The sequence below is a fragment of the Oryctolagus cuniculus genome, chromosome 20 (assembly GCF_964237555.1).
Source record: "Oryctolagus cuniculus chromosome 20, mOryCun1.1, whole genome shotgun sequence".
NCBI lineage: Eukaryota > Metazoa > Chordata > Mammalia > Lagomorpha > Leporidae > Oryctolagus > Oryctolagus cuniculus.
The window spans coordinates 7,212,735-7,239,622 of record NC_091451.1 but is presented as its reverse complement, the minus strand read 5'-3'; the positions used below and the strand labels follow the sequence as shown (position 1 = coordinate 7,239,622).

General features: G+C 43.9%; 1 protein-coding gene across 1 annotated transcript in view; it reads left to right on the top strand.

The window, feature by feature from the left end:
• Window positions 1–1,051: 1,051 nt before the first annotated feature.
• The window catches only part of RHOJ (ras homolog family member J), a 93,868-nt gene continuing 68,031 nt past the window's right edge, over window positions 1,052–26,888 (top strand). Inside the window, exon 1 of the mRNA XM_002719551.5 lies at window positions 1,052–2,106. Coding sequence (XP_002719597.1) covers window positions 1,929–2,106 — 178 coding nt within the window. The 5' untranslated portion in view covers window positions 1,052–1,928. The remainder of the gene's footprint in view (window positions 2,107–26,888) is intronic.

Sequence of the window (26,888 nt, the reverse complement as noted above, 5' to 3'; positions counted from 1 at the left end):
ACGCATTAGCAGGAAGTAGGTCAGAAACAGAACAGAAGGGGCTGGATCCCAGGTGCTATGATATGGGATGCATGTGTCCTAAGCGAGGGCTTTACCTATTGCACCCTCCCTTACATTATTGATAGCTACCAACTAAAAGATTTCTCTCCCAGCTCCCCAATAAAAAAAAAAAAAAAAAAAAAAAAAAAAAAAAAAACCTCATCAAAAAAAGAAAATCTCAAAAATGATTGGGTAATTTTTGAATCCTACAACATCAGTGTTCAAAAGTCTCAAAGAAAGAGTTCCGCTGTTTTGGCTCATTTATCAAAATGATTTGCAGAGTTCTACTTCTTTTCCAAGACCAAATACATTCATCAAACACTGAGCTTCAAAGGGGCTTCATTTAGAGTGACCCAACCAACAAATAAATTCACTTCCAAGGGCTCCTTTGTAATAAAAGAGGGCCAGGCTGGCCCACGGGGACAGGACTAAATCAAAAAGGGAAATGTCTAGGCAGTATCAGCCTGAGGAACCCTAGACGAACCAAAAACATGTCTTCACTCTCTCCTGTCCGAGGGTGTTACGCAGAATCCAAGCACATGTGTGTTTATTTCCTCAAAAGAAAATGCAGACTTCCCACGTCTGATTTATGTGCTACAGCCGTAAGAAATGTTTGTGTCTGGAATACATATCTGGGTGCTATACTCAAATAGAGCAGTTTGTAAGCCTGATCTCTCTCTCTCTCTCTCTCTCTCTCTCTCTTACACACACACACACACACACACACGTGTACCTTGAAATGTTCATGGAAAAGGGAATCCAAAGAGATGTTTAATTTGGGCGCAGAAAACGTAGCAATCCACACGTAAATTTTCGCATAGTGTACATTTTTCTAGCAACTTTGTAAAGAGCCCTCGTGTGTACGGATTTCTAAAGGTTTTGCAGCAAAATAAACTTGTCTTTCGAGTCCGCATTCCACGAACTTGTTGAAGTACTCTCGCGTTACACCTGCGACCTACCAAAAAAAAAAAAAAAATCACCTTGGAAGGGTTGCTTCTTTATTGCAGCGAAGCGTGGCGAGGGTGCTCACTGAAGCCAGCCAAGAAACGGCCGTGTTTAATTCTCAGAGCCCTCCACCGGTGACTCAGGGAGCGATGATGTCATATGTTATGCTACAACTGCTGGTGCGGTTCTGCGCGCTCGCTCCAGCCGTTCCCTCTTGCTCCTGGGGCAGCCGGGACTCGCCGGCCCCCAGCCTTTCCCAGCCAGCCAGGAGCAAGCAGGCTGCCTAGCAGCGATGCAACAGGAAGTCTGAGAGCCTGAGCCGGCAGCGGGACCCCTAGTGCTTTCCCACTCCGTGTCCTGGCATCGTTCCCCACAAGTACAAACACACACACAGAGCTCCCATTGTTGCAGCCCTCCCAGCCCACTGATCCTAATATGGAATGCAGCAGGAAACCCATGATTTCCTGAGCTTCGGCAAGCTGGAGGAAGCAAGGGAGGGGGGTGGAAAAACTCCATTAAAAAGCCCAGCTTTCCTCCATGTTAGCTGTGAAGTGGGGAAAAAAAAAATGGGGACGATTTAGCCGAATCCCAGCCGGGCTGCAGACGGGCAGAGCAGAGCGGGAAGCCGCAAGCCGCTGAAATTTCTAGACTGCCAGCGAAGCCTCCAGGACTCTGGAGATGAAGATTGCTTAAACGGAGAAGGGAGAGGATCGGACCCTTCTCACAACCCTCCTCCCTTCCACACCCCACCCCGCTGCGAGTGCCTGTCGCTGTTCGGGACCGCGATGGCGAGCGACGGGGCGCACGCCAGCCTCCGACGTGTCCGGATGCTCCAAGGGACCCCAAGCGAGGCAGAGTGAACTCCGTCCAGCCTGGCACCGGCTCTGCGGGACAAGCGGCGGGAGCAGCAGCCAGCGGGAGTCCCAGCCGCCGCGGCCGCGAGCATGAACTGCACCGAGGGGACTGACAGCAGCTGCGGCTGTGCGGACCACGCCGAGAAGAAGATGCTCAAGTGCGTGGTGGTCGGCGACGGCGCGGTGGGGAAGACCTGCTTGCTCATGAGCTACGCCAACGACGCCTTCCCCGAGGAATACGTGCCCACCGTGTTCGACCACTATGCAGGTAGGGAGAGCCGGGGTGCGCCGGCGGGGGCGGGGGGGAGCGGAGACCCCAGGCGCGCAAGGACCCGGCTTGGGTCTCGCGGCAGCGCTGGGTGCGGGCCTGCGTGCGCGTCATCGGGTGGCTGAGCCTCACGCACAACGTGTGAGGATGCTTCCCAAAGGAGGTGGGCAGGGGCATGGAAAGACACTTTTATGGCGGTGCAAAATGTTGGAACCCAGGCGTAGGTGCGGTGCGCACAGTCTGCGGGAAAGGATTTCAAAAACTTTTGCACCGAAATAAACGTTGTCTTCTGTCTCATGAACATTTTGGAGCACCCTCATTTGAACAAAGCCTCTGCAGGACCGTTGGGAGACCAGTTTGCTTGTGGCGCTGTATCTGAACAGTTTCTCCACTCGTGGAGCAGATGGGTGACACTGGGACACACTCAAACTGCCCCCTGGATTGGGCGTTTTATTCAACATCTGCTTGGAGAGTCACTGCTTCCTGTCAACTTTCTCAAATGTGGCGTGATTGCATTCACGATTCTTTTCTACGGGAAAAAAAAATCACCACTCACACACAACTGGTCAAAGCAAGGTTCCTGCCAGTTCTCATCTCAGATCTGGAAATGCAAAGACTAATAAATAAGACCCTCATTTCTCCTAAAACACTTGGTGCCCTAAGACTATACTTTCATCTTCCTGGGGACCGAGAGCAGGGCAGGGAAGGCAGGGCGTGTTAAAAGCTTGTAAATAACTATTAAGCAACGTATAGCTTGCATTAAAAAATTGTTTTAATTAATATTTTTTAAAGTACAAATGCAACCGAAGCCTGAATTACTTTAAAACCTGTCCCCAAAAGACAAAATCGAGCATGCAATGTTTTAAAGTGTGACGGTGACAACCCTGTAGTCACTATTCTGCCAGCGGATTTTTTTCTTTTTTGAGTGTTCTCAAGTTTGTAGGTGTACTTGTCTGTGAGGTAGCATTATCTAAAATTTCCCATTTTGACTCTCGCTTTTTCTCTTAATTTCTAGAACAAATATTAGTAAGTTTCTCATTTGCAAATTCATGAAAGTCTTGAAGTTTGCAGTAACTCACTTTATAATTGTTTGTTGGGACATGGCGATTGGTACCGTGACTTATCAGAGGTTTGAGAGTCTGTAAGAGAAAAATTCCTCTTCTTTCAATTTGGTTTTGGGTCAGGATCAGCTACAGAGAAATGATCCACAGGAAGGCGACGTGCGTCGCGTCTTTGCTCCGTGGCCATTTGAAGTCATCCTACCATAGGAAGTAGCTTCCTCTCTGGAACTGGACATTTCCCAAGTCCCCTTCCTCCTGCTTGTGTGTGACTTGGGACAGACAAAGCGACAGAGGATGTGGAGTATCTACCTCGCAGAGGGTTTCTCTCTCTTTGTAGACATTGAGAGTCAATGTTAATGCTGGCCCCCTTAAGCTTTTCTGAAAATATGACTATGCCCAGAAAAGAACATTTTAATGAGAGCAGAAAAGAGAGAGAGCGCGCACGTACACTTTCATCTTCAGAAAAAAAAAACTAATTATAAAATCTGGGGATCCGTGCTAACATCTTAGCATAAGTTATTATTCCACCCCTTCTTCCTGCAAGCAAAAGAGAAGTGGCTAGTATCTCCCTTCAAAAACTTCTAGATCAAAGGTAGAACCCAACATCTGCTAAGAGGGGAGGCTTCAGAGGCTTATGAAAATCACGTATAAATCTCTTCATCTATCGAGTGAAGCGGTCACAGCATGCTATCAGAAAGAAAAAGAAAAAAATCTTTAGAGATAGAATTAGCCTGTAAAAGCACAATCAGGGAACATACAAAGGCTGAGCCACAGCAAGATTCCACTACAATCAAATTGATGTTTCATTCAGGCACATACTAGCTATGGTTTGAGCATCAGGGACCCTTGAAGGTGTTGGCTACATATTAGTATATTTATTATTATTTATTTATTTATTTAAGACAGGTGGTTGGAGAGGGCTGTGCTGGGCTGAAGCTGGGAGCTGGGAAGTCAGTTCAGGTCTCCCATGTGGGTGGCAGGAGCCCAGAAGGATACTGTCATCAGCAGTGAGAGTCAGGGCTCAAACCCAAGTTGTCCCAGCCAGTGTCTAAATCACTAAGCCGCACACTCACCCTTACTGTATTGTTTTAGCTCCCCACCTATTCAGAATGGCACTTAGCACGTAGTAGGCATTCTTAAACATGGTTGCTTTGATTTACACTTTATTCCTCTTTAAGTGCATTATCATGGTGCCGGTGCTGTGCTGCAGCTGGTTAAGCCACTGTCTGCTACACCGCATTCTATATGGGCGCCAGTTTGAGTCCTGGCTGCCCCACTTCCAATCCCACTCTCTGCTAATGCGCCTGGGAGAAGAGTGGAAGATGGCCCAAGTGCTTGGGCCCCTGCATCCACATGGGAGACCCGGAAGAAGTTCCTGACTCCTGGCTTTGGCCTGGCCCAGCCCCAGCTGTTACAACCACTTGGGAAGTGAAACAGTGGATAGAAGATTCTCTCTCTCTCTCTCTCTCTCTCTCAGATCACATACATTTTTAAAAATAGCTTTTCGGCCAGTGCTGTGGCTCAATAGGCTAATCCTCCCCCTGCGGTGCCAGCACACCAGGTTCTAGTCCTGGTCAGGGCACCAGATTCTGTCCCAGTTGCTCCTCTTCCAGTCCAGCTCTCTGCTGTGGCCAGGGAGTGCAGTGGAGGATGGCCCAAGTGCTTGGGCCCTGTACCTGCATGGGAGACCAGGAGAGGCATCTGGCTCCTGGCTTTGGATCAGCATGGTGCACCGGCCGCAACACACCGGCTGCAGCGGCCATTGGAGGGTGAACAAACAGAAAAGGAAGACCTTTCTCTCTCTCTCACTGTCCACTCTGCCTGTCAAAAAAAAATAATAACTTTCCAAAGTTCTTCTAAAAGGAAGCAAATACACATACCTCTAGGGTTGTAATGGGGAGGTTACTTCCACCAGCAAAGCCTCCAGATCATTTTCCCCACCACCCTGATACATGACCCGGTGGAACTCAATCCTTAGACAGTCATGTGAGAATTACAATCAACTATAACAGAACTAAATGGCTTCTTCTACCCTACTGACCCACTCAACAATGACAACCTGCAATTGAGTTATTGAGTCTTTAGAGAACTTGGAATTTCAAGAGCACTAGGATTTTTTTCACTAATAACGTCCCATCCTGGGAAAGCAGAGATGGACTAGTAAGGATGGAAGTGTAACAGTCTGCTGAAGATGGTCAGCTCTGGAGCCAAAGGGCACAGTTCTAACACCGCCTCTGCTATTCACTTTGCCACCATGAGCAAGTCACTTAACCTCTCTCTGTCTTGGTTATCGCAAAGGAAAAACGGGGCCGATGAGGGTATCAGAATTGTTTGTGAGAACAAAAGGAACAGTGCTCCACATGTGATAAGTGTTGGGTACATGGTGGCTATTAGTATGAGGAATAAGATCTCTATATTGCATAAGCTAAGGGAACGCATTCAAATGCAATTAAAAGATCAAGACTACAACAAGGAAAAATAGAATTCTGAGAGTTTTCTCCCTAAGAATCAGCTTATATATTTTTTCCTTATAAAATAGATAGCAGGAGTGTTAATAACTGGCAAATACTAGTGTATCCTCATGGAGTACTACCAGTGGGATGTTAGCCTGGGAGGGGAAATATTCATTTTGCGTGAGTGGATGCAGAAAATTCATCAACCAACTAGAAAAAAATGTAAGTTTTATGCACCCTGGTTTCATTCCCTCCACCTACCTACCAGAATCCAAAAACACATTTCCTCCACACAGCTTTCCGTGACGCCCCAGGGAGAGGTCCCTGCTCCTTCTTCCGTCTGTCTCCAGGAAGTCTTTCACTTCCCTAGGACACATCTTCCGCCACTGGACAACAACGCACCTGCCTCCTCATTATTCCACCCTTGCTGTTCTGTGAGCTCCCCAGGGAAAAGGTCAACCTTGCCAATCCCAGAGGTCACTGTTCAGTCTTCATCTTGACCTCCTAGGCCCCTTTTGTTAGTGGTTTGTTCCTCTCTGTAAAACACTTCCTTTGCTTGGTTTCTGGCTTCCGCATTCTTGATTTTCATTCCAGTCGCCAGAAGTCTCTTCATGTTCCCTGCCATCCCCTCCATGTCTCCCCAGCCACTAAATGTTGGCGTAGGTCAGCGTCCATTGCTTTGGTCCTCGTCTCTTTTTATGCTCATTGCTCGGGCCCTGCCTGACTGTGTCTGTTGGCCAGGCTATCAATATCATTTATAACCTGATGACTCTCAGCTTTGTCTCTCCACACCCATCCATCCCTGAGACCCAGAGGTATGGATGTATGAACAAGCAGCTGCTCATTTGGGTATCTAATAAACATCTCTTTTTTAATTTTTAATTTTAAGATTTAACCATCTTTAATGTTTTGCCATTTTTACTTTTATGTAGATATCATATACATAGATACTATTTTTTGGAAACAAGGCTATTAATATCACAAAATGAGGAATCCATGACAATAAGGTGGGGATAGAAGGGATAGAAGGACATATTCTCATGTACATGGTATAATTAAGGAAGGCAATATTTTTAATTATATGCCAAGTTTATGACACACACACAATTTTTATATTCTATCTGTATCAACTTTCACAGTTAAGGGAAAACATGTGATACTTGTCTTTCTGGGCCTGCCTTGTATCACTTAGCAGTAATAATTTCCACTTCCACCCATTCCGTTGGAAAAGTCAGGATTTCATTCTTTTTTGTGGCTAATACTCTATCTGTATACATACCATATTCTCTTTATCCAGTCGGTAGACATCTAGGTTGATTCCACATCTTTGCTATTGTAAATGAGGCTGTATTACACATAGCCGTGCAGGCACCTCATTCATACGCTGACTTCACTTCCTCTGGGTTTACACCCAGAAGTGGGATAGCTGGGTCATATGGCAGGTCCACTTTTAGTTTTTTTAGGAAGCTCCATGCTGTTTTCCATAACAGTTGTGCTAATTTGCATTCCCACCAACAGTGTATGGAGGCATCCTTTTTTCCACAATCTTGCAGAAATTTGTTATATTTTTTATTTTTGAATAGCAACCACCCTAACTAGAGTGAGACAATACCTCATCATGGTTTTTATTTGCATGTCCCCGTTGGCAGGTGAGCCTGAGTGTTTTTTCTTGTGTGTGTTGGCCATTTGTATTTCCAACTTTGAAAAATGTCTGCGTATTTCCTTTAACCATTTCTGGACTGGTTTGTTTGTTTTGTTGTTGTTGAGTTTCTTGAGCTCCTTACACACTCAGGATATTAATCCTGTATCAGATGCACAGTGTACAAATCTTTTCTCCTATTCTGTCAACCGTCTCTTCACTTTGTTGCTTACTTTGCTGTACAGAAGCCTCTTGATACAATCCCATTTGTCTATTTTTGCTTTTATTGTCTGTATTTTGGGGATCTTACTCAAAAAGCCTTCATGTAGGTCAGTGTCTTGCAGTGTTTCCCCTATGTTTTCCTCTAGAATTTTGGTAGTTTCAGGTCTTATGTTAAGATCCTTGATCCATTTTGAGTTTATTTTTGTACAGGTTATAAAGTAGGGTTCTGCTTTAGTTGGAAATTCAACTTGTGTAACCATTTGTTAAGGACACTGTCCTTTCTCCAGGCAATGTTTTTAGCACATGTGTCAAAGACAAGTTGATTGTAGATGTGTGGATTTATTTCTGGGGTTTCTATTCTGTTCCATTAGTCTACATGTCTATTTTTATGTCAGTAGTGTGCTATTTTGATCACAATAGCCCCGTGTTATGTCTTTAAATCTGGTATTGTGATGTCTCTTGCTTTGTCTTTATTAAGATTGCTTTGTCTATGTGGGGTCCTTTATGTTTCCATATGAATTTTAGGACTGTCTTTTCTAGTTCTGTGAAGAGTGTCCTTGGAATTTTGATGGGATTGCATTTAATCATAAATTACTCTGGGTAGTATAGATATTTTGATCATATTAATTCTTAGAATTCATGAACATGGAAGATTTTTCCATTTGTGTGTGTGTGTGTCTTCTATTTCTTTCACTAATGTTTTCTATTTTTTATTGTAGAGATCTTTCACATCTTCTATTAAATTTTTCCCAAGATATTTAAATTTTTGTAGCTATTGTGAATGAAATTGTTCCTATAAGTTCTTTCTCACCCAGATTATTATTGGTATATAGAAGAAAGCTGTTGATTTTTGTGCGTTGATTTTGTATTCTGCAACAAGTAATAATAGTCTCTTCGTGGAGTCTTTTTAGTACTCCTATATAAAGAATCATATCATCTGCAAACAGGGATAATTTGACTTCCTCCTTTCCAATTTATATCCCCTTGATTTCTTTTCCTTGCCTGTTGGCTCTGGCTAAAAATTCCAGAACTACAATGAATAATAGTGGTGACAGTGGGCATTCTCGACTGTTTCCAGATCTTAGTGGAACTTCTTGCAGCTTTTTCCCATTCAGTAAGATGTTGGCTGTGGGCTTGTATATTTCCTTTATTGTGTTGAGGTATGTTCCTTCCACATCCAGCTTTTTAAGGTTTTCATCATGAAATGATGTGGTATTTTATCAAATGCTTTCTCTGCATCCATTGAGATAGTCATATAGTTTTTATCCTTCATTTTTTGATGTGATGTATCATGTTTATCGATTTGAGTAGGTTGAATCATCTGTGTATCATTGGGATAAATGCCACTTGGACAGTAGAATAATCGACATCTCAAACTGAACCGATTTTTTAGGTTTATTTTATTTGTTTGAAAGACAGAGTTACAGAGAGAGGTGTTCCATCCTCTGGTTCACTCCCCAAATGGCTGCAACAGCCAGAGCTGAACTGGTCCAAAGCCAGGAGCCAGGAGCTTCTGCCAGGTGCAAGGACCCAAGCACTTGGGCTATCTTCCAGTACTTTCCCAGGCCACAGCAGAGAGCTGGATCTGAAGTGGAACAGTGGGACACGAACCAGCACCCATATGGGATGCTGGCATTGCAGGCAGTGACTTTAATCTGCTGCACCACAGTGCTGGCCCCCTGAATATTTTAAATTATCTTACTATTTAAAATTTTATTTACATGCAATATTGTACATTCGATGGGGCTCAATATGATATTTCAACATTTGTATACAGCATAATTTGATCAGTTCAGACAATTACATTTTCTATTTCCTTATCTTTTCACTATGTTTGGAGCATACCAGCAGCTTTCTCCAATGTCTTCCTAGAGGATAAGACATCATGGTGGCTATAATCACCACACTGCACTGTGAAGCACTAAAACCTATTACCTCCCTCTGAGTGTGTTTTGAGATCCATTCTACAACCTCCCTTTATGCCCTCCCTGACACTTTCTATCCTCTAGTAATCAATATTCTAAGTTCAGATCAACTTTTTTTTTAACTTCCATATACATAAGAGAGAACATCTGGAATTTGTCTTTCTGTGTCTGGTTTATTTCACTTGAAAATAGTCTACCCATGGGGCTGGAACTGTAGCACAGCAGGTTAATGCCCTGGCCTGAGGCGCCAGCATCCCATATGAGCGCCCGTTGGAGACCCGGCTGCTTCACTTCCAATCCAGCTCTCTGCTATGGCCTGAGAAAGCAGTGGAAGATGGCCCAGGTCCATGGGCCCCTGCGCCCACATGGGAGACCCGGAAGAGGCTCCTGGCTCTTGGCTTCGGATCGGCACAGCTCTGGCTGTTGCAGCCATCTGGGGAGTAAACCAGCAGATGGAAGACCTCTCTCTTTCTCTCTGCCTCTCCTTTCTTGTGTAACTCCGACTTTCAAATAAATAAATAAATCTTTTAAAAAAAAGAAAGAAAATGGTCCACCCATTTTATGCAAATATCAAGACTTCAGTTTTTTATGGCTGAATAAATGGTCCACTATGTATGTCTGTGTGTATATATATATATGTATGTATATATATATGTGTATATATATATATATATATCACACTTTCTCCACCTATTCATCCGTTGATGGTCGTATAGGTTGGTACGGTATCTTGACTATTGAGAATTGTGCAGCGGTAAACATGGGAGTACAGCTACTTATTTCGTATGCTGATTCCATAGCCTTTGGATCTATACCTGGAAATGAGATAGCTGGGTCATTTGATAGTTCTACTTTAAGTTTTGAGATGAACCTCCATAGTGTTCTCTATAATGGTAGTTTCAATTCTCATCCCTACCAACTGTATAAAGGCTGTCTTTGCTCCACATTCTCTAATTGTTTTGCTCTCTAATCTACTGTCCCCCAAATAAGTACATGACCACTGTCTGATACCCAGTTTCTGGGAACAAAAGCTTTGGTATTCTGCTTGGTTCCTTTCTTCCTTTGATAATACCCTCTTCCTCATCAATCAAACCATTAATTATTATCCCTTCCTCCTACCAACCAACTCAACATTGAGAATCTAGTACATCCCTAACCTGGTCATTTGTCTCCACCATCATCTTCACTCTTGCTCAAGTCACCTCCATCTCCCACCCAAACTACCACAATCACTTTCCAATATCCTACTTTCAGTCTTTCCCCCAATAGTCAATTCTCCATACAGTGAGACAGAGAGAGACACAGAGAGAGAACTGGTTCATTCTTTAACCTCTTCTCTTGCTACATATTTCTTCATAATATTTAACACAACCTGACATTGCAGATATATTTCCTATCTCCAGCTTTTAAAAATAGAGTCCAACATTTGATGGACTCCAACAGTCATTGAACAATTGAATTAGTTTATCTTAATCATCTAAGTCCCTTGGCCTTTTAATATTTGTGATGAATAGCTTCAGGAGCTTACTGTAGCAGCCAAGATACCTGCATTCCACACTGAACCCAACATGGGCTCATTTCCCAGCTCCAGCTCCTGACTTCAGCTTCCTGCTAATGCAGCCCCTGGGAGATGGCAGTGATGGCTCAAGTAGTTGGGTTCCTGACCTCATGTGGGAAACCTGGATTGAGTTTCTAACTCCTGGTTCCGGCCCTGGCCCTGGCCCAGCCCCCACCATTGAATGCACTTAAAGACTGAACCAGTACATGGGAAATACCTATTTCTTCTCTGTGTGTGTCTGTGTGTACATGTGTGTTTCACTCTAGCTGCCTCTCTGCCTGTAAAATTTTTTTTTAATTTTTTTTCAAACTTTGATGAAGGGCTGGCATCATGGCATAGCAGCTACAGCTGCCGCCTGTGACACCAACATCACTTACAGGTACCATTTGTGTCCTGGCTGTTCCACTTCTATTCTAGCTCCCAGCTGATGGCCTAGGAAAGGTAGAAGACTGCCCAAGTGTTTGGGCCCCTGCCACCCACATCCAGGGAAACCTGAATTAAACTCTTGTCTCCTGGCTCAGCCAGGCCATTGAAGCCACTTGGGAAGTGAACCAGCAGATGGAAGATCTCTCCCTGTCTTTCCCTGTCTCTCTGTAACTCGGGACTTTCAAATAAATAAATAAATCTTTACAAAAAATTGTTTGATAAATAAACAAACTGCAGTTCCAATGGCTCTTGTTAGAAATTGACATATAAAGATATTTATTAAATTTGTTACATTTTTAACTATTTTGTTCACATTTTAAATAATCTTTTTGTCTCTACTATAATTCTAATATAGTATTGAATTTTTATAACCTAAGAGTACAGTGTCACATCTATTGAATAGTGTAACTCTATAATGTGTAAAATATGTAAATGTCACTTGGCATTCCTTCATTTGCATTACAAAGCTGACCCAAATTTAGGGTGGTCCACTCAAACACCTATAATTCTTAGATGCAGTACACACTGTAGAGCAATCCCAAGTTTGATCGAGGACTATGACTAAAAAATAGGGGCACTGGGGTGAAAGTAGAAGAGGTTGGGGTCAGCGCTGTGGTGTAGTGGGTAAAGCCATCGCCTGCAGCACCAGCATCCATATGGGTTCAAGTCCTGGTTGCTCCACTTCCGATCCAGCTCCTTGCTAGTGCTCCTAGGAAAGCAGCAGAAGAGGGCCCAAGTCCTTGGGCCCCTGCACCCATGTGGGAGACCCAGGAGAAGCTCCTGACTTCAGCCTGGCCCAGCCCTGACCATTGAGGCCATTTGGGAAGTGAACCAGCAGACTGAAGACTTTCTCTCTCTCCCTCTGTCTCTCTCTCTCTCTCCCTCTATCTCTCCTTCTCTGTAATTTAATAACTCTGACTTTCAAATAGATAAATCTTTTACAAAAAAAAAGAAGAAAGAAAGAAAGTCGAAGAGGTCACTCATGTTTGTTAGAACCATAACCAAGAAACTTTTCTGGGATCTGCTTAATCCTCTCTTCCAGGATGACTCAAGATGTCCTAACAGCATTTAGAACCTTCTCAGCTTACCATGGAACAATCACATTTGTTCTCCCATTCTGTCTTCATCCTATCTTTAGCCTTGAGTTTTATAGCCTAGCTGGTAAACTATTCTCATCAACCAAGGCTTCCCATATCATACTACAGACAGACAGATAAGATTTCCATTCTGAATTTAGTGGGATTGCATGTCACATTAGGCTGTGTGCTGGCTTTGTAGGTTTGGGTGTGTGGGTGTATAAAATAAGCCAGTTCCACCTGGAATCTGTTTATGATGTGCCTGATTCATTATTTCCATTCTCCTCTCTTTTAAAACTGACTGTGTTTCTTCCATCACCCATCCTTCCTAGGGCTTCTCAGTCAAACGCATCATAGTAGGAAATCAGCTTTAAGCCGCTAGTTGTCAACTCAGCTCCTGCCCGTGCAGGAAATTAACACAATTCATGGAAAGGGGGAAAATCTAGTCACTCTATCAGTGGCATGAGATGTAAAAGGAAGGAAGTTGTTTTCACAGAGAGCTGTTCTAACTTTTCCACCAAATTGAATGGCAATTGGTCAGAGGTAGATTCAGTCAGAACCTTAATGGCCAGAGCAGGGGCTGTGTGTGTGTGTGTGTGTGTGTGTCTTGGGGGAGGGCGTGTTAACACAAAAATAATACAGAGTGAATCAAAACAGAGTTCTAGGCCTATGAAGGGTTGTGACACAGTCTGCCCGCTTGGGAACATTTACTCAGGTGTTTCTCTTTGGCTCTTTCTGAAACCAGTTGAGAGTCTCTGATGAGATCCACTCTTTGTAAGCCACTGGAAAACCTAAAGAAATTCTTGTGAGACTATGAAAGAGTTACCAGGTTCTTAACCTTAAATAAAGCGTAGAAGAATTTTATGAAAGAAGAAACGAGACTGGGCAGGCTTAAGCACTCACTCTGCTCCTTCTACATGTAATGATATTCAGAAACCCAAAGTCTCGGGGAGGGAATTTGGCACAACGGTTAAGATGCCACTCAAGACACCCATTTGTGGGATTGGCATGGGTTTAACTCCTAGCGCCTCCCCCATTTTCAACTTCCTGCTAACATGCACCCTGGAAGGCAGTAGGTGATACTGGCTCAAGTAGTTGAATCCCTGCCTCCCATATGGGAGATTTGCATTGAATTCCCAGCTCTTGGCTTCAGCCTGGCCCAACCCCAGCTGTGGTGGACATTGGGGAGTAAACCAGAAGATGTTACATCTATCTATCTATCATTTATCTATATTTCCACTTCTCAAATAAATAAAATTACATTTTTTAAAATGTCTTATAAGCATCTAATGCCCCAATATCTTTGTGGGCACTGAGATGTGCATTTGACAGTATTTCTAGGCTTACAGTGGCTATGCTAATGATACAAATGTACCTCAAAGGAGTTCTTAGAAAAGAGGGATTAAAAGATGGGTTTATTTTGGTGCAAAACAAATTTGAATTCCCATGCACAGATTTTTGAAACTGCATTAGCCATGAAATTTGTTTGTTGGTTTGTTTGTTTGTTTATATTTGAAAGGCAGAGAGATAGACAGAGATCTTCCATCTGCTGGTTCACTCTTACTTATCTGCAATAGCCAGAGGTGGGCCAGGCCAAAGCCAGGAACCTGAAATTCAGTCTGAACTTTTTGAAGACAGCTCATAAGCATGGATTTCAAAGAGTTTTGCACCAAAATACTCTTCCCTTTTAATTCCATTCTCCATCTTTTTGACGTGGCTTCATACAATCACAGCAATCATAGAGACAGCTCCTCCCACCATGGACACTGCGATACCCATAACAACAAGCTCCCTCCAAGGCTTCAGGGGCGGAAATGGCACTCAGAAAACCAGAGCATGCTTCAGAGAAGGTAAGTTCTTAGCCTCTTCCCTTAGGAGTAAGGAAGAAGGACTACTAGGAGCCAGCAGGTGGGGATGGGGGTTGCAAGAAGTAAGTATCTAGACCAGAGCAGCAAAAAAAGGAAACAATAAAGCCAAGTTGCAGGGGTGGAAACCGCATGTGCCATCTGTGACCCTCCTGCCTTGCAGCTCTAGGTGGCAACAAGCCAAGGACTGCACCGAAGTCAGGTCTCAGTGGACAAGTTTTCCTGTGACCAAGAAGGCTTCTAGTGTCACGCAGCCCAGCTCCCTTCACTGTCCAGGTTACAAAAGCTTCATAAATATTACTATCTAACTATTGGTTGCAGTTGGGTTCTAGATGAATGACTCTAGGGTAGCATTTTCAGAATCTTCCATCTCACCCTCTTCTTTGAGGATGAGAGGCAACTCTGTCTCATAGATGGCTCAGGACATTAGCTGCCTCTGTCTGGGGATATGGGTGCCATGTTCTACAAAGGTGGCCAAGCAACACAGGACTTCTCACGGTAGGGCCCATAAGACTATTCAACAAAACTGCCTCACCACAAGATCCACACAGACTGACAAAGCTCCCTCCCTAAGTATTCTAATCTGGCTGAAATGAACTTTCCTACCAGCAAAATCCCATGACATCTCTTGGATTACTTGGCAGAATCCAAACAGTTAATTTTCCAGGGATAATGCAGTCAGGAGAAATCCTATCACGAAATCAGTAGGGGCCAACTCTGAGTCCCGGAGGAGCCTGGCATTGATCCTGAACACTCTGAACTCCAACTTTTTGCATGTTTTGTTTTCACAAAACAAAAGGACTCTGTGTGTATTCAGTTATCATTTGTCAAGGTTCGCAATATTCACACCGCTTTTTATTTCTTTATTTGAGAGGCAAAGAGACAGAAATGAAGATAAAGATACCGAGAGAGAGAGAGAGATGATGGTTTGATCAGTTTTATCCTCTGTGTTCTTTATCTCCAATCTCAGAGTAAACCTACTTTTGGCCATGAGACTCTGCAGGCAGTATGGTGGTATTAACTATAAAGTGCAGATGCCACCACCATGTTTGTCAACCACAGCAACAACAGACAAGTACTCCTATAGTTCTTGCTATCGTGCAGGCATACTCGGTGGATTTTCATACATCCTTGGACTGATCCTATGAGATGTGTCTCTTGTCTAAATTTTACTGATGAGGAAACCAAGCAACAAAGGTGTTTTCCCAAAGTTAAACATCCTATACGGGAGAAAGTGGAGGCCATGAAATGGTAAGCAATATAAGTAGGTTTATACCGAATAATATCAATCAAAAAGCTGCTGTTAGGGTATCCTGAACTGTGACAACACATAGACCCAGTGTCCTTCCACCCTGCAATTGTTCATTCCCTGCAATCTCACACTTGTCTGCAACCAACCAGCCTTATGAGAGAGAACAAGGAGACACTCTAATGGAAAGTTTTAGGGGCCAGTCCCAGAAGTGAGAAGCACCATTTCTGGTCACATTCCATGGGAAGCAGTGGGGGGAAAGTCTACCAACATGCTCAATGGCTAGAAAATGGCATTTTGATGGAAACCAGCCATGAATGGCCACGAAGTATTCTTGCATACTTTTTCTCACGTCTAATACCACCCAGAGTCCCATTCTGTCACTCACTGTCCCCAGGGTCAAAGAGCAGCATCTGCAGTGTGATCTAGATATGGCTCTTTGTGGCCCAGTGAAAAACAAAACATCTGTCCCATGAAACTAATCGTCTCTTGTGCAATAAGAGGATGACCGAGCTGCCCAAACACCCCTACAGAAAAGGGAGAATGGGAGATACACAGGAATAACAGAATCCTTATGGAACTCCAAGGGGAGCTTCTATTTGTGGGACCCAGATATATTCATTTTTTACTCTGTAGGTTAATTGCCTATGCCTCTCGTTTTTAGATGTTTTTATTAACATGTAATACGTGTACATTTTTACGGAGTGCAGGGTGCTATCCCGACACATGTATACGACGCACACTGATCAAATCAGGCAAGTAGCCTCTGCATTTCCATGTGCTTTCTTGATGTGGGCAGCCTGCCAGCACTTTATACAACATACAGTATAGTCTGCGAACCACAGTCACCCCACTGTGCTTCTCCAGGAACTTTGTGCCATCCCTGGTATAGCGAGAGGCCTGTTGCAGAGAAGGCAGGGAAGCCTCCAAAACCCAGGCGGAAGGCAAGTGGGACTTGTAAAGCACAGCAGTAAAGAAACTCGCCAGGCAAGACTCGGATGTGCCAAACGCTAGCTGCTGGAGCAAAGCCTTGAGCCTGGGCATGATCCACAAAGCTGTACAAGCGTGAATCATTGCACTGAGCCTCCGGCCTACAGAATAGACAAGACTGACTCTAAGACCCGCGGAGGGGTCCCAGAGGGAAACTAGAGAACACCTACCCTCGTGGGAAGAAGCAAAGGAGCCTTCAAAACAGGAAAGAGCCTGGGATTTGGAGGGTGGTTTTGGTGCAGTTCTGTCTTGGAAACTATTATTGTTCCCCAGCCCTGTGATTGTGAAATGAGCAGCAAACATCTGTTTCCCCTCTGCAAATCCTTCTGTTCCTCTTCATGCTTTGACCTAACATTGGAGGGAAAGGAGGAAAAAACAGAAAGGAAAAACCTCCTGGGTCCAAAAATGCTTCGATGTGAACTGAAAATCAGGATCCTGAGAGACCATGTAAATTCTGGGAGAGGCAGAAATTTTGTAACTGGAACTCAGCTGCCCTTCCCTGGACTAGGCGCTGACAGCACCCTTGCTGGTAGGAACCAAGTCTTCCTTTGGAATCTCTCCAGCTGTACTTGTGAGTGGATCGGGTCTCAGAACACGACCCCAGTTGCTAATGAGAGAGAAACAGTGCTCCGTGTGGCCTAAGCGGGATGCACCACAATGCACAAACTTCCTTCCTGATCTTTTTGTAATAATACATTTTATTGGTAAGACTGTGATTAATAAGTAGCTGACTACTTAGGATGGGGACAGCCTTGTGTTCCCTTTGCTGGAGCCTCATGTGGGTCCTAGGGAGGAGCTGTCCCCACTTCACAGAGTGGATCAAAGTTCAGAGATACAAGTTGTCCACTATCACATTCTGGCCCCTATGAAGTCTTGACTTCCTTGACCAATACACAGAAGCACGCTTCTTACACCAGTGTTCACAACAGCATCATTCACGACAGCCAAAAGGTGGAGGCTAAGAAGTGGCAGAATTGGAATTCAAATCTATCAGCTCCTCGATCAGGCCACCCTGATTAGACTGGGTTCCCTTTCAAGCCCTATTTCCCCTTTAATTGTTATCTAATTTAATTGTCCACTGTTTGTCCGCTCCTAGAAATTACACTTGTTGCAAACAGTTTTAGGAATCAGCCATGTCTCCAAGAAATTACACTTCTGAAGGCAGGTTCTCTGTCTCATTTGCTTTTATTTCCTCAAACCCTCCCATTGGGCCTACAACAACAATACCGACCCAGAAATGCTTGTGTGATAATGGAGTGAATGAATGATATCCAAGAGTCTTAACCACTGCACTATACTGAAGTGTGTGTGAGGAAGCAGGATAATTTCCTATGTTGAAATCATTTTATCTTCCCATATCCCAAAAGAACATATCCTACATATCATGAAAATGTATTCAAAAAAAATGCATCTGGGTCTTGTCCGTAAGACTTCAGAAAAACATGTTCATTTTCTAGAGAAAAATTTCCCAAAAGGTTTTGCTTCCAGTCAAATGTCAAACTTGTGAGTTCTGAGTGGTTTAACAAGGCAAAAAAATTGTTTTCTTAATTATACTGAGCATTTCTGTCTTATCTCTATTTTTCTGACACTATATGCTACAGGCAAAAATAAAACCTTAATTTCATAAGGTATATACTGTATGACTTTTTTTTCAAATAATGATTTAAGAGAAAAAATAATAAGCAAACATCTACTTAATATGTTCCGGGGCAAGTCCACTAAGAGTTATGAATGCTTAGAAAGTGCAACTATTTGGCCAGCGCCTCAGCTCACTAGGCTAATCCTCCACCTTGCGGCGCCGGCACACCGGGTTCTAGTCCCGGTTGGGCGCCGGATTCTGTCCCGGTTGCCCCTCTTCCAGGCCAGCTCTCTGCTGTGGCCAGGGAGTGCAGTGGAGGATGGCCCAAGTGCTTGGGCCCTGCACCCCATGGGAGACCAGGAGAAGCACCTGGCTCCTGCCTTCGGATCAGCGCAGTGCACCGGCCTCGGTGGCCATTGGAGGGTGAACCAACGGCAAAGGAAGACCTTTCTCTCTGTCTCTCTCTCTCACTGTCTACTCTGCCTGTCAAAAAATAAATTAATTAATTAAAAAGAAAGTGCAACTATTTGTTTCTAGAAAGTGTGCCAGGTTTCAGGTGATGCGCTCACAAGAGGGACAAGAACTACGTCCACCACACAAACACAAATAAGGAGCCAATGCTCTCTCGCCTCAAGACTCTCTTTCTGCTCCTTTTGGATCAGCTTGCACCATGAGCCCCAGATGCATCATTCCTCAACTGAAATGTATCAGCAACAGTCCATGCTGGTAAATTAAAATCTTAAGAATTTTCAACGATAACTGTGTTTTTAAACAAAGTTTTTAAAAGAAACAGAAAAGGTAAACAAATAAGTATGGGTGGTAGGTGTAAGCTTTGCTATAAAAGTTGTGCTGTATTCATGTAGTGCGTGTATTCTCTTGATAACTCTCTATGCCAAGTTCTTTCTTTTAGATAAACAAAATCTATCAGACTGCAGATCAGAGCCATGTCCTCTCCCTGGAGCTCCACAAAGATGAACAAAACCCCATTACCATCCTCAGAATAGTGGCTCTTCATATATTTGGAAGACTAAGGGAATTTTTACCCTTATCATCCTCAGACAATGCACCTACAGCCTTCCAGCTCACTTCATAGCTGTACAACCTGTTATTTTCCCTTTTTTAATGGGCAACTTCTCTTACATCACTTCAAGTCAATCACAGACAATTTGCATTTTCAATCTCTGGACAGTAAATGATGGCGTACTCTGGGAGTAGGAATCTTGTCAGTACGTTCAGGTGCAGTCCTAACAGGCCATAAAAGTCTAGACTGAACTTTCTTTTAGCTCTTCTCCATCCTTTTAGATCTTTTGTTTCTTCTCTCTTGCTGTTCAAATTCAATTTAGGTCAATCTAATTGTATTAGACAATTGAAACCACCGATAGAGAATTATATTTCTCTTCCAGAATTTTAATAAATCTCCATTAAATCATCCCCAAGTTTACCTGCATTATAATAATATATCATGCTAAGATTTTCAAAAGACAGCATTTCTTTTCATCCCAGGATTCATATAATTATGAGATCTTCATATAAGTTCAAGAGGTGTATGTCTTGTTGAAGAGCATTCTCAATCTTGGTTCCTTAAGTGGACACGTTTTTTGGTATTATGAGAGATATTTTGGTTACTGTGGTTACCATAGATCACTATGTTTTATAGTACTGAAAACATTTTTATTTTATTTTATTGTGCTTCCTTTTTTTAATTATTTGACAGGTAGAGTTATAGACAGTAAGAGAGAGAGAGAGAGAGAGAAAGGTCTTCCTTCCGTTGGTTCACTCCCCAAATGGCCGCTATGGCCAGCACTGTGCCAATCCGAAGCCAGGAGCCAGGCGTTTCTTTCTGGCCTCCCATGCGGGTGCAGGGAGACCAGGACTAGAACCCAGCGCTCATATGGGATGCCGGCGCCGCAGGCGGAGGATTAACCAAGTGAGCCACGGCACCAGCCCCTTTATTTTATTTTATTATTAAAGATTTTTTTATTTACTTGAAACTTGGAGTTATACAGAGAGAGAAGGAGAGGCAGAGAGAGAGGTCTTCCATTTGCTGGTTCATTCCCCAGTTGGCCGCAATGGTAGGAGTTGAGCTGGTCCAGAGCCAGAAGCCAGAAGCTTCTTCCAGGTCTCCCACATAGGTACAGGGGCCCAAGGACCTGGACCATCTCCTACCGCTTTCCCAGGCCGTAGCAGAGAGCTGGATCAGAAGTGGAGCAGCTGGGACTCAAACCGTTGCCCATATGGGATGTCAACACTGTAGGCAGCAGCTTTACCCTCTATGCCACAGCGCCAGCCCTTACACTTTCATTTTAATAAATATCCTAGTCTTACCTGGAGTTCATATGAGGGGACTTCAAAAAGTCGATGGAAAATGTGTATGGTGCACAAACAATGCATGGATCTCAAAACTGTTCTGCACCAAAATAAACTTATTTTTTAATTCCCATTTTTACACAAACTTTAGAGCTCTCATAAGCAATAAGTGACAAACCATCCTGAGTTATCTTATGTGGTCATTTACTTCCCAGCATTTCAAACACCTTAAGGGGACTGCACAGCACCCAAACATCCCCTCTCACCTATTACTACAGATTGAATTTCAAGTTCACAAAAGACATCCCGTAACAGGGTGATCTAGAAGTCACTGGATTCTTCTGAACACAGAAAGAAAGCTTAGGTTCCAAGCTATCAACAAGCCCGGTGGCACCTACAAAAGTTACTTTGAGTTATTGTGATCCCTACCACCTCACTGACTAACCTTTAGTGTAGTAACCTACACAGTAGAGGAAACAGCTTTAAATTGTGTCTATTTCTATGTGTGGGTCCTTAGGTGATTTCCCAACTTCAACTCACGTTCAAGTGTTTACCCTCTCGGAAGCATCTATACGACATTTAGACAAATGTTTTCCTTTCTAAAATCATTGCTACTTCAGTTTTTCTATCTTTCCCCATCTAGTGAGCAAGTTAGCAGCCTTCTTCCTCTGAAACAAACAAACAAAAATTGCTTAGGTCCATATGGACAGCCAACTTCTAGTTACTCCCATAAACTCTGCAGCTAACTCAGAGCCCAGGGAAGCAGAAACATACGAAATTATTTGGAGGATGAGGAGGATCAAGCCACAGGATGATCTGCTTATCTATTAGAAGATGCTAAGCATTTTTCTCTTTCTTTGCAAAGGGACACCCACAACCTTTAAACAAAGTATCTGATAATGGTGAGGTCAGAGGATTTACTGAGCACTTCTTTTTCTTTGCATGGTTCTTAAAAAAATCAATAATATGCTAATCAAGTACAACTGTGTTTGTTAGTCTTCTGTGTTCTCTCACTTCTTGTTTATAACGTCCTCAAACTGTCTTTGGTTGGTGCATTAAGAGTTTTCCTTACCCCATGAATGCCTGCATCTGGTGGACTCTACACCCAGGGAACACATCTCTTCTAAGAAAAAGGCAATGCTAATAGAGGAAGAGTCTCCAAAAAGTTCAGGGAAAATGTGTACTATGAAAAAGCTACACAGGGATTTCAAAATCCTGTGCACCAAAATAAATGTATCATTTCATCCCTTTTTCCCCAAATATTATGAAGTACTGTCATGTTAACTTGATGTGTTGTTCCTGAAAATGCCATTGAGATTTTCTTTCATTAAAGAAGAAAAAATGCAAGAAATGCTTTCCATTTATTTATTTGAAAGTCAGAGTTACACAGATAGAGAAGAGGCAGAGAGAGAGAGAGAGAGAGAGAGAGAGAGAGTCTTCTATCCGATGGTTCACTCCCCAGTTGGTTGCAATGGCTGGAGATGTGCAGATGCAAAGCCAGGAACCAGGAGCTTCTTCTGGGTCTCTCATGCAGGTGCAGGGACCCAAGCATGTGGGCCATCTTCTACTGTTTCCCAGACCATAGCAGAGAGCTGGATCAGAAGTGGAGCAGCCGGGACTAGAACTGGCACCCATATGGGATGCTGGCACTTCAGGCCAGAGCATTAACCTGCTGTGCCGGCCCCTCAAGAAATGCTTTAATGGCAAAGGTGAGAATCATAGGAATTCATTTTTGCAGCCTACCCTGTGACACTAGAGAATTGAGGAACGATGGCCGATTTCTTCTTTGGTGAACGAATCCATGACTCAGGAGAAATAATGCAAGCATCTCCCTGAGCAGTGTGTGTCAAACCAACGGAAAGAGAAACCTAAGAAAATTTTCTCTGCGATTCTTTTTTTTATTTATTTATTTACTTTTTGACAGGCAGAGTGGACAGTGAGAGAGAGAGACAGAGAGAAAGGTCTTCCTTTTGCCATTGGTTCACCCTCCAATGGCCACCGCGGCCGACGCGCTGCGGCCAGCACACCGCGCTGATCCGATGGCAGGAGCCAGGTACTTCTCCTGGTCTCCCATGGGGTGCAGGGCCCAAGCACTTGGGCCATCCTCCACTGCACTCCCGGGCCACAGCAGAGAGCTGGCCTGGAAGAGGGGCAACCGGGACAGAATCCGGCGTCCCGACCGGGACTAGAACCTGGTGTGCCGGCACCATAAGGCGGAGGATTAGCCTAGTGAGCCACGGCGCCGGCCTCTCTGCGATTCTTGAGGACAACGTTCTTGTAGCCCCAGCCGGTATAGTTTTTCCCACGAGGGTTCCTTGGGATCGTTTCTGTGGTGAAGAAAGTGATCTTCTTCTATTACTCCTTAAACTGTTCTTTTCTCTTTTTAACACCAAGTCTCAGAAACAAGAAGATTCTGTGTACTCTAGGGAAGAAGGTAAGCTCAGGAGTCACCCAGCCCCCCAGTCCTTGGCTGGGCTACTCCAGTTCGGTGTTCTGGAGAGGTATATTGGAAAAGGTTCCTGGGCCATGAAAGACTGCAGTGTTAACTTGACTTTCCGAACACCTCTTGCCTTCTTACACACTAACGTTTTATGGCTAACAATGCAAAAATTCATAGAGCAAAATTGGAATGTTTGATGAAAGAATTTAGGACACTGCTGTATGTCTAAATATCCACGTGGTTGTGTCTGGTGTCTTGAGGCAATGAGAATCTCTAAGCTTTTCTGTTTTCTTTTCTTTTTTTTTTTTTTTTTTATCTCAGAGATAGACAGAGAGCTCCCATATGCTGGTTCACTCCCCAAATGCATGCAACAAAGCCGGGGCCAGGAACTCAATCCAGGTTTCCCTTATGGGTGGCAGAGTCCAATTAGTTGAGCCACTTACTTCTGCCTCCCAGGAAGCTGGAACAGTAGTGTGGCCAGGTATCAAATTTAGACGCTCCAAGGTGAGATGCAGTCATCTCAACCAGCATCCTGACCACTGATCAAAGCACACACTCATCCCCAAGGTTTTCTACTCCTCCTGCTCCCTCTCAGCTGCATGCTAAAACCACCCCTCCCTTCAAATAGCTGCTTTAAACCTTCTACCAGGCTGTTCCTCCTAATGAGTCAAGCCTCTTCCCCCCATCACTTGCTGGGCTATAGTACACACTCAGGGGTCTTCAAAACATTTGTGGAAAATGCATTTTCAGAAAAAAACTGTGCAAATATTTCAAAGATTTTTACACCAAAAACACAAGTTTTTGAGAAAACTTTTATTTAATAAATATAAATTTTGAAAGTACAACTTTTGGATTATAGCAGTTTCTCCCTCCATAACCACCCTCTCACCCACAAACCATCCCATCTCCTACTCCCTCTCCTATCCCATTCTTCATTAAGATTCATTTTCCTTTTTTATTTTTTTTAAATTAAACTGATATCTCAGCATTTTTGTTTGTTTATTTGACAGGTAGAGTTATAAACAGTGAGAGAGAGAGACAGAGGGAAAGGTCTTCCTTCCATTGGTTCACCCTCCAAATGGCTGCTACAGCCAGCGCGCTGTGCCAATCCGAAGCCAGGAGCCAGGTGCTTCTTCCTGGTCTCCCATGCGGGTGCAGGAGCCCAAGCACTTGGGCCATCCTCCACTGCCCTCCCAGGCCACAGCAGAGAGCTGGCCTGGAAGAGGAGCAACCAGGACTAGAACCCAGTGGCCATATGGGATGCCGGTGCTGCAGGCGGGGGATTAATCAAGTGAACCAAGTCAACAGCCCCAGATTCATTTTCAATTATCTTTATATATAGAAGATCAACTTAGTATATACTAAGTAAAGATTTCAACAAATTGCACCACACAGATACACAACATATAAAGTACTGTTTGAATGCTGGTTTTACTGTTAGTTCTCATAGTACAACACACTAAGGATAGAGGTCCTACATGGGAGCAGGTGCACAGTGACACCCGTTGTTGATTTAACAATTGACACTCTTATTTATGACATCAGTAATCACCCAAGGCTCCTGTCATGAGCTGCTAAGGCTGTGGAAGCCTCTTGAGCTCACAAACTCCGACATTATTTAGACAAGGCCATAATCAAAGTGGAAGTGCTCTCCTCCCTTCAGAGAAAGGTACTTCCTTCTTTGATGACCTGTTTTGTCCACTGGGATCTCACTCACAGAGATCTTTCATTTAGGTCATTTTTTACCACCGTGTCTTTGCTTTCCATGCCTGGGAAACTCTCATGGGCTTTTTAGCCAGATCCAAATGCCTTAAGGGCTGATTCTGAGGCCAGAGTGCTGTTTAGGGCATTTGCCATTCTTTGAGTCTGCTGAAAACACTTAATTATAACTCCATTTTTCCATAGACTATTTGAAGTGCCCTATCAAAGAATGGTGATAAAGGACATGGCACTGTTTCCACTGTCAGGAGCATAATAGATGTCCCAGTGATGAGAACTGTGTTACTCATCTCCCAAAGGCAACCAAGGAGATCTTCAACCATGGAGTGAGGTTTTAGACTAGACAGGCTCGCATATGGCTCTGCTGAGCACTTTCCAAAGCGGCTGCCTCATCTTCCCCTCCGAGAGCCTGCGATGATATTGGCACAAGCTGGTTGGCTTCCGAAAGGGAGCAGGTTGCTGTTGGGTCTCAGTGCCAAGAAAGCAAAGTCGGAAGAAGGCAGCTCTCTCAAAAAGTGCTTTCTTGTTGTGTTCCCCAACTCTGGGTACAGCTCCTCTGTCATTGTTCAATGGCAAGTGACAAGAGTGACTCAGATCAAGGGCGGGGCTCATGGCTTTGTTTCCCACAGAATTCAGAAGTGGAGGCAGTTCTTCTAGGTTTTATCCTGTCTGTCCGGTATAATTCACAAACAGGAAATGACAGCCAGCAACCTGGATTATTACTTCTGGGAGGACCTGTTGGTTGAGCAAAGAGGTCCTACTACCCCCGCCTCTCAGGCCCCACCCATCTTCTCTGTGCTAACCCCCCCACCACTAACAGGCAGCTCTTCCTCGCTGCTCCAGAATGCCTTTCCTTCATCTCCATCCACAGTCCACACTGAAGCAAGGCACGGCCAGCAATCACGCTTCTCCATCACCATCCCTGGTGATGCGTAAGGTACATAGAAGAGGGGCAGTGAGCTGACTGTTGTCCCAAATCCCCATGCTATCACCCCTCGGGTAGGTGTTTCCTCTTACAGAGAGGGTACCAGCTGTGGAGTATTCCAGGACACTTGTGAAATGTTATAGAGGCTAAGCCCCACGCCTAGCACATCAGCTTTCAGTATGAATATTCCAACTTGGAATTTCATGGAAACTTCCAGAAGACTGAAATAAGCACAACCCAACACTTCATTCTTGTGTGTGTGTGTAAGAGAAGGAGAAATAGAGAGACTTCAACTCTGGTAGGACAGGACAGAAATATATTTTTAAAAATTCTGGTTTTAGCCACCAGTGCCATCACATAGTATTGTTTTTCCAGATTCAAACTCGTCCTCAAAAGATAACTTCAATACTCTTTAATTTTTTTCTTACGATAAACATATTACCCATGAAAATTTTTTAAAAAATTTTAAAAAATTTAAAAAATTTAAAAAATTTAAAAATTTTTTTTAAAAAAAGTTTTTTTTTAAGATTTTATTTATTTACTTGACAGAGTTACAGAGAGATGGAGAGAGAGAGATAAAAGTTTTTTTTTAAGATTTTATTTATTTACTTGACAGAGTTACAGAGAGATGGAGAGAGAGAGATAGGTCTTCCATCTGCTGGTTCACTCCCCAGATGGCCACAATGGCCTGAGCTGCACCTGTCGAAAGCCAGGAGCCAGGAGCTTGTTCCAGATCTCCCACGTGGGTGCAGGGGCCCAAGCAGTTGGGCCATCTTCCACTGCTTTCCCAAGTCATAGCAGAAATCAGAATCAGAAGTGGAGCAGCCAGGACTCAAACTGGAACCCTATATGGGATGCCGGCACTGCAGGCGGCAGCTTTACCTGCTATGGCACAGCACCAGCCCCTCTTAAAAAGTTTTTATAGCCTTAATTCACAGTTCAACTCCATTCAGCCCTAACAGCCTCTAACAAATAGTTTGCCAAACAAATTTATTGCTACTCTCTTAGATGTAATTTTGTATTGAACCTACTTTCTAGGAAATAAACTTTTTTTTCCAAGATTTTATTTATTTTATTTGAGAGTTAAAGTTACAGACAGTGAGAGGGAAAGACAGAGAGAAAGGTCTTCCTTTGTTGGTTCACTCCCCAGTTGGCCGCACAGCCCGGAGCTGCACCAACCCAAGCCAGAAGCCAGGTGCTTCTTCCCTGTCTCCCATGTGGATGCAGGGGCCCAAGGCCTTGGGCCATCTTCTACTGCTTTCCCAGGCCACAGCAGAGAGCTGGACTGGAAGAAGGGCAGCCGGGACTAGAACCGGCACCCATGTGGGATGCTGGCGCCACAGGCAGA